Source organism: Hemiscyllium ocellatum, chromosome 7 (assembly GCF_020745735.1).
Source record: "Hemiscyllium ocellatum isolate sHemOce1 chromosome 7, sHemOce1.pat.X.cur, whole genome shotgun sequence".
Classification (NCBI taxonomy): domain Eukaryota; kingdom Metazoa; phylum Chordata; class Chondrichthyes; order Orectolobiformes; family Hemiscylliidae; genus Hemiscyllium; species Hemiscyllium ocellatum.
In genome coordinates this window covers 55,048,515-55,063,301 of record NC_083407.1, presented here as the reverse complement: position 1 = coordinate 55,063,301, position 14,787 = coordinate 55,048,515, and the positions used below count along the sequence as shown (strand labels likewise).

Sequence of the window (14,787 nt, the reverse complement as noted above, 5' to 3'; positions counted from 1 at the left end):
AATTTTAACTGCATATTGTGATGAGAAAGATTTGGAGGTATTAACTGGGTAAGAATACTTGCTTCATTTCTAGTTGCAGGCCTCCATCAGACTTTGGGGTGTTGGGATGCCTCAAACAGGTGGTCATGAGCTTTCATAATAAATATGGCAGGGTCTTATGATACAGTTAGTATTCCAACAGGAGAGAAATATTATTTGTTCTTGCTGTTAATGGCACTTCCCATGAAACAAAGAAAAAACTTGAGGCTGAGGCTTGCAGTCATACAGAGCAAAATGACTTGACCATAGTTAAATATTATTGAAAGAAAAAAGGACATCTTGCAATAATTTGAATTAAATAAGTAGTATTGCAGCCAAGTAGTATGATGTTAGATAGCCGAATTATCAACTTTCGGTGATGAATAGAATGCACTTATAGGGATCCTGCAACATTTTAAACCAATACCTCTCATTTACAGTGGGATGGAGTCGGTCCAATACCCGGATTTTCAAAGTCTCCAAAAGGAGTTGAAATGTTGTGGCATCCATCAATAGTGAAACCATATCTCACTCTTCTTGCTGAAAGTTCAAACCCAGCCACATTAGAAGGATCTGCTGGATCTCTCCAGAACCTATCAGCAGGAAACTGGAAGGTATGTCAAAAATTACATGTGTAATGTATAATTATTTAGAAATAACAATTTATGCATTTTAATGCTCAGAGTAAGTAATGTCCTTTCTATAAATTACAATATCTTTTCTCTCCTTGGGCCATACTGTTTTGGTATCTAGTGGTTGTATATCAGTGTTTGTAGATTCAAATACAGGTTGATGCTCCCTTGCACTCAGGCTCAGCATACGAAGAATACCATCTACTGCATTGTGTCTTTCTCAAACAGGCAATTTTCAACTATTGGGAAAAAGTTACAGATTCTTTTGTGTTTGTTCACAGCACAAATTGCAGCTGACCATAGCATTGTAAAATTTTACATTACAAAGTTGATCCTTTGGTCCATCATCAACTGTACCAGTTCTCCTGAAAATGATGCCCACTGTTCCAATCCCTTTCATCCTGGTCCTCTCACCATAACCAAGTATTTTTTCCAAATCTGAAACTTGCATGATATACAACCACTGGCATGGATTGGTTGACCAAATGAACAGTGCCCCTGTTTTATATTCTGTCTAATTTTTCAAGAAGTAATTGTAGATTCTATTTTCAGCATATTTCTAGTAGAATATTCCAAGCTCTGGATAAAAGAAAACTCCTTTCAGTCTTTTGTTGGTGATATTAAATTTGTAAACCTAGATAAAAATTCACCATTCAGTAGAAATATTTTTCCCATGTTAGATATCAAAACTGCTTTAACATCTCTCTTCATTTGAAATAATAAAAATCTAATCTCTCATAACTAAAATTTTGTGTCCCACCACTCTATCATGTCTGTAACCTCTTGCTATCCTTGATATTCCTTTGAAAATGTTGTAAAGCTAAGCAATGTTATTCCTGTAACTTAGCCAGTAAATTATGCAGACTTGACATTACTGTTATCGCTCTTCATTCTATTAAACCTAAAATTCCACACATTTTATGACCTTTTCAACTTGTCCTCCCATTTTTAATGTCAGAAGAGGGAGCATTGCCATTATTTTGGCTAAGCTAAATTTAACAAGGGTTGAGATGGCACTATATTTCCCAGGCTTTGCTGAGAATAGAGGCTTCCAAAAGGGAAGTTCAATTGTTGTGAAGTTGCACTTGATCAAGATGTAGTTGTAATAGCTGCAGATCATGCTTTTTGTCCAGTACAAAACATTAATAATCCAGATTTTATGTAATGGCAGTATTCATCACTGAAATCAAATAAAACTCTGCATGACCCTACTGTGGTCCAGGGAACAAGAATTTCACCTGTGGCATCATTCTCTCCTGGTGAAAGTTAGAGTCACACCAGCACAAGCTAGCTCAAGTTGAAAGACAGGCAGTATGGGTATTGTTACAAAACATGGCTGCTATATTGGGTGGACAGGGCTATTTATTATATTGTTAATTTTACAAATTTTTAAATATGAGCAGTTCACATATATAATTCTCATCAGAACACTCATCTTTAAAAGTAATAATTTAAAAGCCTGATACATCATGCTTAAAATGTCATAGAAGTTACCTTTTAACAAATTTAAGATTTTTGTGAATTTTTATGTTGATAGCTATTTAATATATCCATTTTAACTTTAAAATGAGAGATCCTGCTTGTAAATTATTTTGAAGTTGTGACGAAGCCCCGTATATCACATACGGATGTAAAATTTATAAGTGTAATGAATTAAGGCAGTTGTCCCAAATAAAGGCCGATTTCTTAATTTGATTTTGAAGTATCAAAACGTTCAGAGTGGAATTGGGTGCTTCAAAACAACTTGTAATTACCACATTGCAATGCGTATGCACTCTGGAAGTTACAGAGATCCTCCAATGTCCAATAGTTGTCATTGTTGAATATGCGACTGTTTTTGACGATGCAAAATCAAATGCATTAAATGATTTGCCTTGTAATACCTTAACCTTGTCACTGTGTGGAATTGTTATGACTTTAAACTTAAATGGAAATTGTTGAAATGTTCTTTCATTTCTGAACAGTAGGACACAGACTTCTGTCTCCAGATTTCTCCATTTGAAACTAGCAGTTGGTACAGATGTAACACAGTGACTCCCTTGCAGCTTCATTTTGGATTTTCCTTCCCTTCCCCTTCCCTGTTCAGTATTTGACATAACTCAGTTTTATGTTAATTTTTCAGGAGTAAATTGCCTACTGATTTAAAGCAAATTTCAGACCATATTGTTAATAATCTTTGTTATTTGTTTGACATTATTACAAAAAGGATTATTGGGAAGTAGTCTATTTTGACCTTCTTAGTTTGTGTCCTCCATCTGTCGTCTGTGGAATCCATCCCAATAGTTCAACTTCCGGCCAAGACTAAAAATAAAGCTGTGCATGTACCATGGAAATTGTATTTTCAGTCACGTAAAGTCCTGCCATCCCAGTCAGGGTTTAATAGAATTGAATGTGTCTTATCCTCAACAGAGCAGTTTTGTTGTTGCATACTATGGCTATTCAGTCTAGCTATTTATATATTAAATTCTGTATGTTCCACCTATATAGTGCATCTAGGCATCAGGAAAGGCTGCAGCTGGGAGAGGCACACCTTATTTGGAAACAATACAAACTGAGGGAGCAGGGAGCATTGATACCAGAAGAATGAAGGGAAAGGTTAGGAGAATTTTTCTTCTATGCAGAAGATTGTTAGGACTTGGAATGCTTTACTAGCAACATTAGTGAAAATAAAATTTGTCATATATTTTGGAAGAAAAGTGGATGAATAATTCAAAATTAAACATTTGAAAGAATATGGAGAAAAGTGAAGATCTGAGTAGAAGTAAAAAGCTTTAATAAACACAGTGCAGACACAGTGAGTCAAATAGCTTCCTCTAATCTGTATAATTTTGATTCTTTGAGATCCACTAGAGATAAGATAACTCAGTATTAACGGGATCAAACAAAAGCCTCTTGGTCTGTTTCACTTAGATATTCACTAAAGCTGCCTAAGTGCACCTTTATTGTATCTTGAGCTTCAAAACACTAAAATTAATTCAGACTTTTTGTTGAATTCTTTTGACGGAACATGTATCTTTAGGGACTTCACTGAAGTTTTATTAAGTTAGTATCAGTAAATTCTATTACATTTGTGTAAAGTTAATGTGAAATATTAAGTTGCATCGCTAAAATTCTAATTAGAATTAGAATTCCAACAGTGTGGAAACAGACTCTTCAGTCCTACAAGTCCACACCAACCCTCCGAAGAGTAACTCACCCAGGCCAATTCCCCTGCCCTATGTTTACCCCTGACTAATGCACCTAACCTACACACCCCTGAACACTGTGGGCAATTTAGCATGGCCAATTCACCTAGCCTGCACATCCTTTTGGATTGTGGCAGGAAACCGGAGCACCCTGAGGAAACCCACAAAGAGAAGGGGAGAACTTGCAAATTCCACACACACAGTCGTCCGAAGTTGGATTCGAAGTTGGGTCCCTGGTGCTGTGAGGCAGCAGTGCTAACTACTGAGCCACCATGCTGCCTTAAATTGTCAAACGTTGTTTTTTTACAGAATAATGAATGAGCTTATGATAGAACGGAAGAAGTGGTTGTGATGGATCTGAAAAATGGAAAATATTTATTTTGGTCATAGCTTATGCTAGCTATATTACATAAATATAAAACTTTATTGCCATTTCCAGTTCTACCAGAATTAAAATATGAGAATACCTGTGCTAGATGCAGAGATTTTCACCTGTTGGACACTTCTTAAGTGATTATGTAATATTTCTGCTAACTCTTGATTAGTAAAGTTCTGACAGCGCTTACATTCCTTGGTGAGGTAATTGCATATGCAGCAATCTGGTTTCATATTTATATAGGTTTAGGAAGCATATAAGTAGTAGACATTGAATGTAAATTAAACTCCATGGGATGGGAAAAAATTAAAAAGCAAGTGTCAGAATTAAGAAATGTAATTCAGCATCCTTCAGAAGGGCGTAAAATCATTTCAATCCATCAGTGCTCATTGGGTAGGACATTAAGAAATGATGGAAACAAGTGAAGGGGAAGCAATCCACATGTAATCTTACAGCTGCAATTTATTGGGACTATCGGCTGGTGAAGTCACTCTTTTAGACATTAACAACAGAAGGCATAGCTTTGCATCTAATTTCCATGCTTTCTCGCATTGTGGGCACTGACTGATCATTGCTCCATTATGCCTTCCTCTGTTCAGTTTCATGGTATAACATGCTGTAATTAGGTTACTTGGAAACAGCAATTCTAGATAATGATTAGTCACACCTTCATGTAAATCTGTTCTATCAATCCCACTGTTGCAAAATATCTGAGAGAGATGCAGGATGTAATAAAGCACAATAAATCGATTTTAATCTTTTGGAAAACTGAATGAAAATCCAGAAAATATTAGATGATCATAAAAACCGGCTCTGACATCTTACACATTTGTGTTTAAAAGTGGCTGTAGAACTAAGTCTAGATGTGTTTAAAGGTATTGTGCTTCATTTAAAACTTTGAAGTTTTGACTCAATTTAATTTTATCTTTCCCTATCCTGATGTCAGTGGGCAGCATACATACGTGCTGCAGTCAGAAAAGAGAAAGGCCTTCCAATCCTTGTGGAACTTCTGAGAATGGACAATGATCGGGTTGTTTGCTCTGTTGCTACTGCATTGAGAAACATGGCCCTTGATGTACGAAACAAAGAACTTATAGGTATGTGAAAATTAAACAGTATTTCACAAATCCAAAATGCTTTGTTCCAGATTTTGCTTTTAGAATAATGATGATGCTGTCAGTGTTCCCTATTAGGATGCAATAAATTGGACAGTACTGTTCAGAGTAGTGTTTAATTTCTTTCATAAGTAAAAACTAATTTATTTCACTTTTATTGTCCTGTTTCTCTTTCGTTACCTTCTCTTTAAATCATGTACAGAGAGAGAAATAAATCTAATTCTCCTGTAGACCGTTTTCAATGTATTTACTGAAGAACACTGCTATTTGTTCAACTCACTGTTAGGCAAATACTGGATTAGATACCTGATCACAGCAAGTAAACAACTGTTAAGCAGACAAATAATAAGAATAAATTTTGGGCTTTTTTTCACCTCAAATGATGAGCATTAAGTTCTTGGCAAAAATAAAATTGTTGGAACTGCATTATTTGTCTGTGCTCAAAATATGGAATAACCAGGACTTTAGGTAGCTGAAGCATTATTTCTACACTCTTGTATTCTATATCATTAGATATAAAGACTGGCATTTCATCAGCTGCCTTGAGTATTTTCTGCTCCCAGTCATGGACATTATAGTGATGTATGTAATTTAGCACATGGAAAGTACTTTACTGTGCCCTCCTTGGGTCCATTGAGTGAATTCACATTTAGCACAGTGCTGTTCTCACAAAAGTCATTGACCTGAAATATTAACTTTTTTTTTCTCTCCGTGGATGCTGCCTAACCTGATAAGTCAGTATTTGTGTTTTTATCTCCCCGCTCAATTTGATGACCCTCTGCAATGCTAATGGTGTACAGTAAACTCACAGGGGATCCCTGGTGGTATGTTGGTTGGCATTAAAATCTGCCAGTGGTTTGAACCTGAGTGTTAGTGTGTATTGACAGAATGACAAAAAAAAGCTTTAAAAAGAGCTTTCCAGTATTCAACATATCCAGATTTCCCTTTGCCAGAAACTTGTTTGTGTGCAAAGATTTTAGCAGTTGCCATGCCTCATAATTCTTAGTCTAAATTAAAGGTATATTAATAATGCCTAACTTGGGAGTTTGCAGCTGCTATGCCATTAGTTCTCACTCTACCATATGCAAGTACATTCTTCTCGGGCAGTTCCACATGGTCATACTAAAAATGAGTACTCAGGTAACTGAAGAGCCCAATGCATGATCTACAATCTATGCCATAGGTGGGACAGACTGTGACTGGGGGAATATAGGTTACGATGCTCACATTGCCCATTGTCTATCAACGCAACTTCAGCTTGCCATTAGCAAGGAGACCTAAGTTAATGTACCTGCCACAACCACTTCTGCTGGCAGCCCATTCCATATGCATACCACCCACTGTGTAAAAACGATGGTCTGATTCCGTGCTCTATGATTCTGACTCAATTACAGCAAAATGAACTACAGCCTAATTCATTCTGTCACCAACATCAATATGGCAGCAACAGAAAGAATCAGTACAAAGGGACACAAAGACTCTGATAAGAGTGCCCTATTCAGCTAGCACCTCAGTGCCAGCCAGACAATTCCCAGTGACCCACAGTATTTACAGTGCCTGGTCTGAAGGCCTTCATTATCAACAAATTGCATATGCTGATATTCCATAATCCTATATAGTTCAATATCAGAGACCTTGGAGAAGTCAAAGGTGGCCATGTATAATGATACTGGTCCCTGCATCTCTCATGTAGTTGCCATGTGGTGAAGATCCTTGTCTGTTGTGGCCCTTTGAGGGCAGAAATCACATTACACTATGAAATGAACTTTACAGCCACATTGAGAAGGCAATTGAGGTTCTTGCACTAACTTTCACTGTGGCCGACGGCAGAGAATTTGTTTTCTTTAGTGACCACAGTCAAGGCTGTTACATTTCTTGAAGATGGTCATGATTTCAACATCTGGGAAATCTCCTGGCATATTTTTCTCTTTCCAGTTAAGGGAATTTGGGGAATATAATGACACTAATAATGCTTCTCCAACAAAACCTGCTCCAGATGTCTTGTTGTTCTTGAGCTGTTGCATGGCTTTTTCTACTGCACATGTTTGTATTGTTTGAGATGTTGGTGGGTAGCATGCTGTGGGATGGAGTTGAGCCCACTTGCATTAAACTTGGGGTCTCTGTTAGGAGCTCTTCAAAGTGCTCAATAAAGTAGGTATTGACTGCCTCTCTGTCCTTGATGAGCACCTCTCCATTTTGGCTAGGAGTGGAATAAGGTCTTGGGTGTGTGAATTATGGATAGTCTTGACTACGCTAAAGAAGTCCCACACAATGATTTTGGCTAGCTACTGAATTTCCTACTTTCTCTACTCCCTTTCTGCTGAATAGGTCATGGGTTATTTAGCTGGATCTCTCACTTCTGATAGAGTGCTTTCTAGTTCTCAGGATGGGTCACTGTTTCAGATTCAGGCATATTGTACACTTATGGCTTATTAGCTCCTGGAACTCATCATTCTTATTTCCTTGTTGAGTGACCGATCATCCCTTTGCAAGTGCTGATTATGAAGGCCTTCAGACCAAGCTGAACATACCAGGAATTATTGGTACTGTGGATCACTGAGTTGTCAGGTTGGTACTGAGGTGCTAATTGAGTAGGGGACTCTTAGAGTCTTTGTATCCATCTGTATTGATTTTCCTGCTGATTATTTCTGTTGCTGTTGTTGCCATAATTCATGTTGGTGACGAAGAATGAATTAGGCTGTAGTTCATTCTGCTGTAATTGAGTCAGACAGACAGCATGGAAGCAGACCTTTCGGTCCAACCTGTCCATGCCAGTGAAGTTTCCCAAACTAGTCCCATTTGCCTGCATTTGGCCCATATCCCTCTGAACCTTTCTTAATCGTGTACCTGTCCACATGTCTTAAATGTTGTAATTGTACCCATATCTACCACTTCCTCTGGCAGTTCATACCACATACAAACCACCCTCTGTGTGAAAAAGATGCCTCTCAGAAGGCTTTTAAATCTTTCTCCCCATACCTTCAAAATTAATGTGCATACAAGCCCCCTACCCTAAGGAAAGACCTTTGCTGTTCACCTTATCTAAGCCCCTCACGATTTTATAAACCTATATAAGGTCACCCCTGAACCTCCTATGCTCCAGTGAAAAAAGTCCCAGCCTACAACCTCTCCTTATAACTCAAACCCTCCAGTCCCAGGAACATTTTTCTAAATCTTTTTTGCACCCTCTCCTATAGCAGAATTCCAAAAATGACCTCACCAAACATCCCGTACAACCTCAACATGACATCCTAACTCCTCTCCTCAGTAGTCAGTAGGAAAGCATTCTAAATACGCTCTTAATCACTCTACCTGTGATGCAACTTTCAAAGAGCTATGAACCTTAACCCCTAGGTATTTCTGTTAGATATTGTGTGGAGTGGTGTGTACGTTAACGCTGGAGGTCAAGTGAATTTATTGGTCTCCATTTGGTGTTTAACAGTATGTCCAATTCTTCCCCTCCTTTCAGGCAGTCTTGCAGTCATACTGTATTAAACATTGCTCACCTTGTTTGCAGACATCTTTCATTCCATTAGGGATTGGTTAGCCCAATGGAATTACAGATGCCATGGCATGGACAACATATCGTGGGCAGCACAGTGGTTAGCGCTGCTGCCTCACAGCGCCAGAGACCCGGGTTGAATTCCCAACTCAGGCGGCTGACTGTGTGGAGTTTGCACATTCTCCCCGTGTCTGCGTGGGTTTCCTCCGGGTACTCCGGTTTCCTCCCACAGTCCAAAGATGTGCAAGTCAGGTGAATTGGCCATGCTAAATTGCCTGTAGTGTTAGATAAGGGGTAAATATAGGGGTATGGGTGGGTTGCGGATCAGTGTGGACTTGTTGGGCCGAAGGGCCTGTTTCCACACTGTAAGTAATCTAATCTATTGAAATATCCTTGCAGTCCCTCACTTGGATAATGTCATAGCCAGTGCAAGGAGTGAGGGTGTTCCCACAAGGCCTTGTAATTGTCTCTTTGACAGAACAAAGTGTTGCGTACAAGATCAGATTGTACACTTTGTCAAGAGCAGAGTACTGTTACTCATAGATTTTCTACCCACAGGTCTATACCCTATCCAACTCTGGGGATGAAGTTACTAAGAAGGAACTTGCTGGAATCCAGGGCAGGGATTGTTTGAGATTGTGCAATTTCTCGTCCTGTTGTGTTATACACATTAAGCACTATAGCACACTATTTCTGAGCAAGAGTGAGCCGAAGGGTCATGAGATGTTTGTTTACCCCACATCGGGAGTCTGAAATGGCTAATTAATTTGTTTTAATGGCAATGACGACCCTATGAAGGCAGCACTCCTCCTGATGATCATTTAATCACCACCTCATTGCTCTCCCAGGGTGGCTGTATCAATATCAAAACACCTGTGCTCCCAGGTAATCACAGTACAATATTCCAGTCTATTGCTGGAGGGGTTGTCCATAAGTTCCTAATGTTCCATGTTATTAATTTTTTTTGAAGGGTAGAAGATGCCTTTTAAATGGGGTAGCAATTGTACATTAGCTACCATAAGGACCTGATGGAGCAAAAGGCCACTGACAAAGATCTCCAAGGGGTTGGTAAACCTCCAGGCTCCAATGTGTAAGCCTTGGACATAAAAACATGCATTCTCCTATCATTGTCAACACTGTCAAAAACAAAAAGGACTTCAATATAGCAACTCTAGAAAAACCATTATTGTAAATTTAAAAACTTCTTCATTACTTGAATCCTTTTACCAGCTCCAGCTCAAATATAGTAACAGCTCTTACTCCCTGCTCCACACTAGTTGACCTACTTCAGTCTCCAGGTTAGTACTCAGATCTGTTCCATCATTGGTGAGAGGTTAAAATTCTCTTGGTTGGATTGAAAAATCCTTTCCACCTTATCTGCATAGATGTAAAGAAGAATATAGACAGGTTACAGATGAAGTCAGAGGGACTCTAGCCTGGGTGGGGATTTCAGCTGCTTACTTGGATTCAGTCACACAGAGGGCCGCTCTTTTCGTTCATCTAGACATGAAGCTGTGGCCTTGCACGCACAGGCTCTCACAGTTCTGACTATTGGAATGTGTGGATTCCGCCCACTTATGGGTTCAATTTCCAAACCTGTAATTGGGAGATTTACAACCTTCACTGCACTTTGGCTTTTAACCCCACGGTGATAATAATGATGATGAAAGCTATGCGTCATGTCCACAGGCGTGAATTGGGCCGAAGGACCTGTTTTTGTGTTGTATGATACTGACCCCACCTTACTCTAACTTACCCCTTTCCCTCTCCTGAGTGGCTTAACCATAGTTAGGACCTTGAGGGAGGCATCAGGAAAAGGTGACACAGTTCAGGAATGGTTTTCCCCTTTACTCTCCATACTCTAATGTTATAAAAAGATTCGGCCTCTGGGGACTCAGTGTATGAATTCCAATATTAGTCAAGGAATGAGGAAACTTGGGAAGCATTTAAAGTAGACAAAAATGAACCTACTTTCTCTTGAAGTTGCTAAAAAAAATCCTGCCTAACCATTCAGAGATGACAACAAAATAGTGAGCAAACTTAGGTCTAATTATGATGACAATGATCAACAGGTAAGCTTCAATGGTAAACGGAGCATAGCAATTCCACAATAATTCAGTATTAATTCCTTGGTAATTATAACTTTTCCAGATAGAACAAAAGCTCCAGGAGGGATATGTTTTTGTGTTTATGTACAGAAAGTTTGAGTGGGTCATGATTAAAGTATAATAATTTATTATGACATGAAATCATACTTTTTGCTCAAGATCACTTTTTAAAAATTAAGTTTGAGATGGCATTGTCCTGATGACTAGGGGCATTAAGAATATTGTTGATCAGTTTCGTGGAAGGGTAAGTGAACTTCTCATCTGGTGGACCACAAACCAGTGAATCACAAAAGATCTAGCTCATCACCTCATGATAGAAGAAAAATATAGACATCTTATCAAGCCAGATTTGAAAAGAGAACCTAAGACAAAGGAAGGAACTATGCCCATCATGAGTCACAAAGCAACGGAGTTGGAGATTTGATTATTACTAGCTGTGCATATTCATTTTGACAAGTTCATACAATAAGAAATTTGAATCTCTGAAATATTTCAGTACAGACACTGAGACCGAATAAGTTGACTTTCAGAAAACTTGATATTTCATAATGATTGCAATGTCTTTTTTCTTTTTACTGTATAATATGAATGCTGGAGCCACCATAGAAGTAGGTTACATTGTGTGCTTACAGGAGTGACCAGTGCTACTTGACCAAGAGCAAACTGAGAAAGACCTATAAGTTTATAATGGAGCATTATTCCCAGAGAAGGGATATTCATTTGGAATGAACCTAAGTAGATTTTAATAGAATTTTGAGAGCTCAATTTTTCAGTAAACTCATTCATTTGATGTTATCATTTAAGTAATGTTAATATAATATAGTCTATTGGCTGTGGGGACAATATGAATGGAACATCTCTAAGCAATTTATGTGTCTGCCAATGGAGCAATTAGAATTAGACCATATAGGAAACAAGAAGACCTGGCAAAAAGCTGTGGTGCCCTTAAGGTGCACGCTTGCATGGCTACACAGCAAGGGACTGCACACTGCAGCAGTTTGGTCATGCAAGCTGAAAAGACATAGACACTGAAAGGAGTTGTAAAAATCTTGTTTGTTTTGTGGTTCTGAATTTGTAATTAAATAAGTTGTGGTTTTGCTGGCTTACTACTTTCTTATTGGTTGTGGTAGAGTTCCTAGCTGTCTGATGCTAATTGGGTACTTGAGCAAGTCAACATGAACTTGCAAATGGTGGTTCTTTAAACAAATTAATAAAACATGATAAAGTAATAACAAGGGTCACTAGACCCAAAATGTTGACTCTGCTTTCTCTCCACAGATGCTGCCAGACCTGCTAAGTTCCTTCATCAATTTCTGGGTTTTTTTGTGTAATAAAATATGATGGTTGATTCATGAGGCATCAGGAATCCTGGGCATGCCATACATAGTTCACGTTGAAGTTACTGTAAAGATGAAGCTGTGAATTGTGCAGACTTTTTCCTTCTCAATAATTTGCATTATAATCCAAAGGGACCATAGATGGTTCCCTCTCTTGGACTACTTCGCCATTTTAAGATGTATTTTGTCAATTTAGCCAATTGTGTTTGCAGTGTTCCTTGCGTTACAACCAGTATATTCTACTTGTGTTTTCTGGACTTCTGTCTTTCTTAAAATTATTTCTTCATATGTGCAAGTCTTTCTGTGTATGAATATTTTTCAGTATACTAAGGAAAGTTATCCAAACAAAATGTTTACAGATTTCTTCTGTGTTATTAAAGAGTTATAGCTAGAAATGGGTTCAAGCATTTTTGGTACATACAACATGGCATCCTAATTTCTCAGGGCAGGCAATGTGACTGCAACAATCTTTAAGAACTTGCAATACTTCTAAGATGGAAGTTAGACATCATAAAACACTTGCCTTTTCATGGTTCTATTATACTCAAGAAATTTGTTCACTAATCATGCATTCACTCGTCAGTGTTCATTTGAGATCATCCAGTAACATTACTATGAATTAAAGAGAACCAAAGAGAATTGCACAATGAGCTGGATGGTTAAAGAGCAGGGAAGGTATATGTAATCTCTGTCAGCAATGAACAAATTAACAATCCAGTTTAACAGAGTTCTCAGAATTATTTGTAACAGCCCAAAATTTCTCCAAGAAATAAAGGGAAAAGCCACAGTACAATAGATTCTGATACATTAGCAAATACTTTCAGTCTAAGTCACAATAACCTTTGCCATTGTAGTGTTAGTGCAACAAAAGGCAAGAGACATATATTGCAGTGGGAGAGGAGCAGTGTGCTTTAGACTGTTTCAGGTTAATTGTTTGCTTTTGAATGTTGACATGTTTGCAATAGAACCACTGTGCAATAAAGAAGACAGATGGAAATACAATTAGTGTTGTTTAATAATTCAATATTAACTTTTTTTGGTCCAGGCAAGTATGCAATGCGGGATCTTGTGCATCGTCTTCCAGGCGGTTCAACACTAATAATGCTTTCTGATGATACTGTTGCTGCTGTTTGTTGTGCTTTACATGAGGTTACTATTAAGAATATGGAAAATGCCAAAGCTTTAGCTGATGCTGGAGGAGTCGAGAAACTTGTAAAAATTACAAGGGGGAAGGGAGAAAGGCAAGTATTCAACTGAAAAACATTGTGATAAATACTGCATTTTGTATCATCCTCTTTATCTTTTGTACATTATGTTAATGTATAGCAAATCTAAGCTACAAATTAGTTACTGTTCTGTAGCCTATGGTGATTTTATTTGTCTCCTTTTTGATGACTGGCTATAGTTGTGCATTAACATTACATTTTATAATATAACCTGTTGGCCTAAGAGCTTAATACAACTTTGCTTCAAGAAGGTGAAATGTACTTGACCATTTCTACTCACTTCTCTGGGATGATGGTACCAACGTTTAAAGTACAGATCATGCAAAGCACAAATGACCCAACAGTTAATGTAGCTAATTTAAAGTTCCTCAACTAGCAGTTACCCTCTCTCCTGAAAGGATGCTCAAACAGAAATTTTGCAAGGTGATAAAACATTTCCCTACCAATAAAAATTAACCACTCTGCCATTAGTCATGTTTAATAATGCCTGAGAGTTGAGGCTTTCCATGGCGAGAAATTAATGTTGCCTTCTCAAACTGAAGTTGTCTATTATCATTTTGACCCTTGCCAGTACACCCAGGGATTGAACAGATACAATAGCTATCAAGAATGCTTTGATGATTTATCCTTAGGATGGGTTACCAACCTGAAACGCTAGCTCTATTTCTGTTCACAAATGCTGCCCGACAAGCTGAATATTTGACACTTTTTATGTTTCCATTTTGGGTCCAGATGAGTTGTAAATGACAGCAATATATTCTCCACAATCTATTGGCAGAAATCTATTGGCACAGTCATCAGTGACTGTGATCTAATGCTGTCGAACAACATGCTGGGTTAGGACGGTTATAATGTATCCAATAACAAATGAGATGCCATTCCTTGAGTGTCTGTAAAACTTCATGAGAAAAGTACAGGAGGTGCAGTGTAGGAATGTGATAGAGTGGGACGGAGAATTAAATGTCAAATGACTAGAAGTAATGGTCACCTTTGCAAGCTAAACTGAAATAATAAGCTATACATATTAACAGGTATGGGCTGTATGGCCTTTCAATCAATCTTATAGCTGACAACTGCTGAATATCTTTACTGAGGTCTTATTCTGAAATGCTTGCCAGCATTGGGGGTTACCATCCAGTTTTGGAGGCTTATCTGCCCAATTTTAATTTTCATATTTGACATTTTGTTTGGTATTTTATGAAGGTATTCGCTGAAAGTAGTAAAAGCCGCAGCTCAAGTTTTAAACACATTGTGGCAATATCGTGACCTTCGCAGCATTTACAAAAAG

General features: G+C 38.1%; 1 protein-coding gene across 6 annotated transcripts in view; it reads left to right on the top strand.

Annotated features, from left to right (window-relative positions):
• Positions 1 to 14,787, top strand: part of pkp4 (plakophilin 4) — a 231,376-nt gene that overhangs the window by 203,254 nt on the left and 13,335 nt on the right. For all 6 annotated transcript variants that reach the window (XM_060827224.1, XM_060827225.1, XM_060827226.1 and 3 more), the window contains 4 exons: positions 459 to 632; positions 5,158 to 5,308; positions 13,319 to 13,514; positions 14,703 to 14,787. In XM_060827224.1, the coding sequence (XP_060683207.1) occupies positions 459 to 632; positions 5,158 to 5,308; positions 13,319 to 13,514; positions 14,703 to 14,787 (606 nt within the window). The remainder of the gene's footprint in view (positions 1 to 458; positions 633 to 5,157; positions 5,309 to 13,318; positions 13,515 to 14,702) is intronic.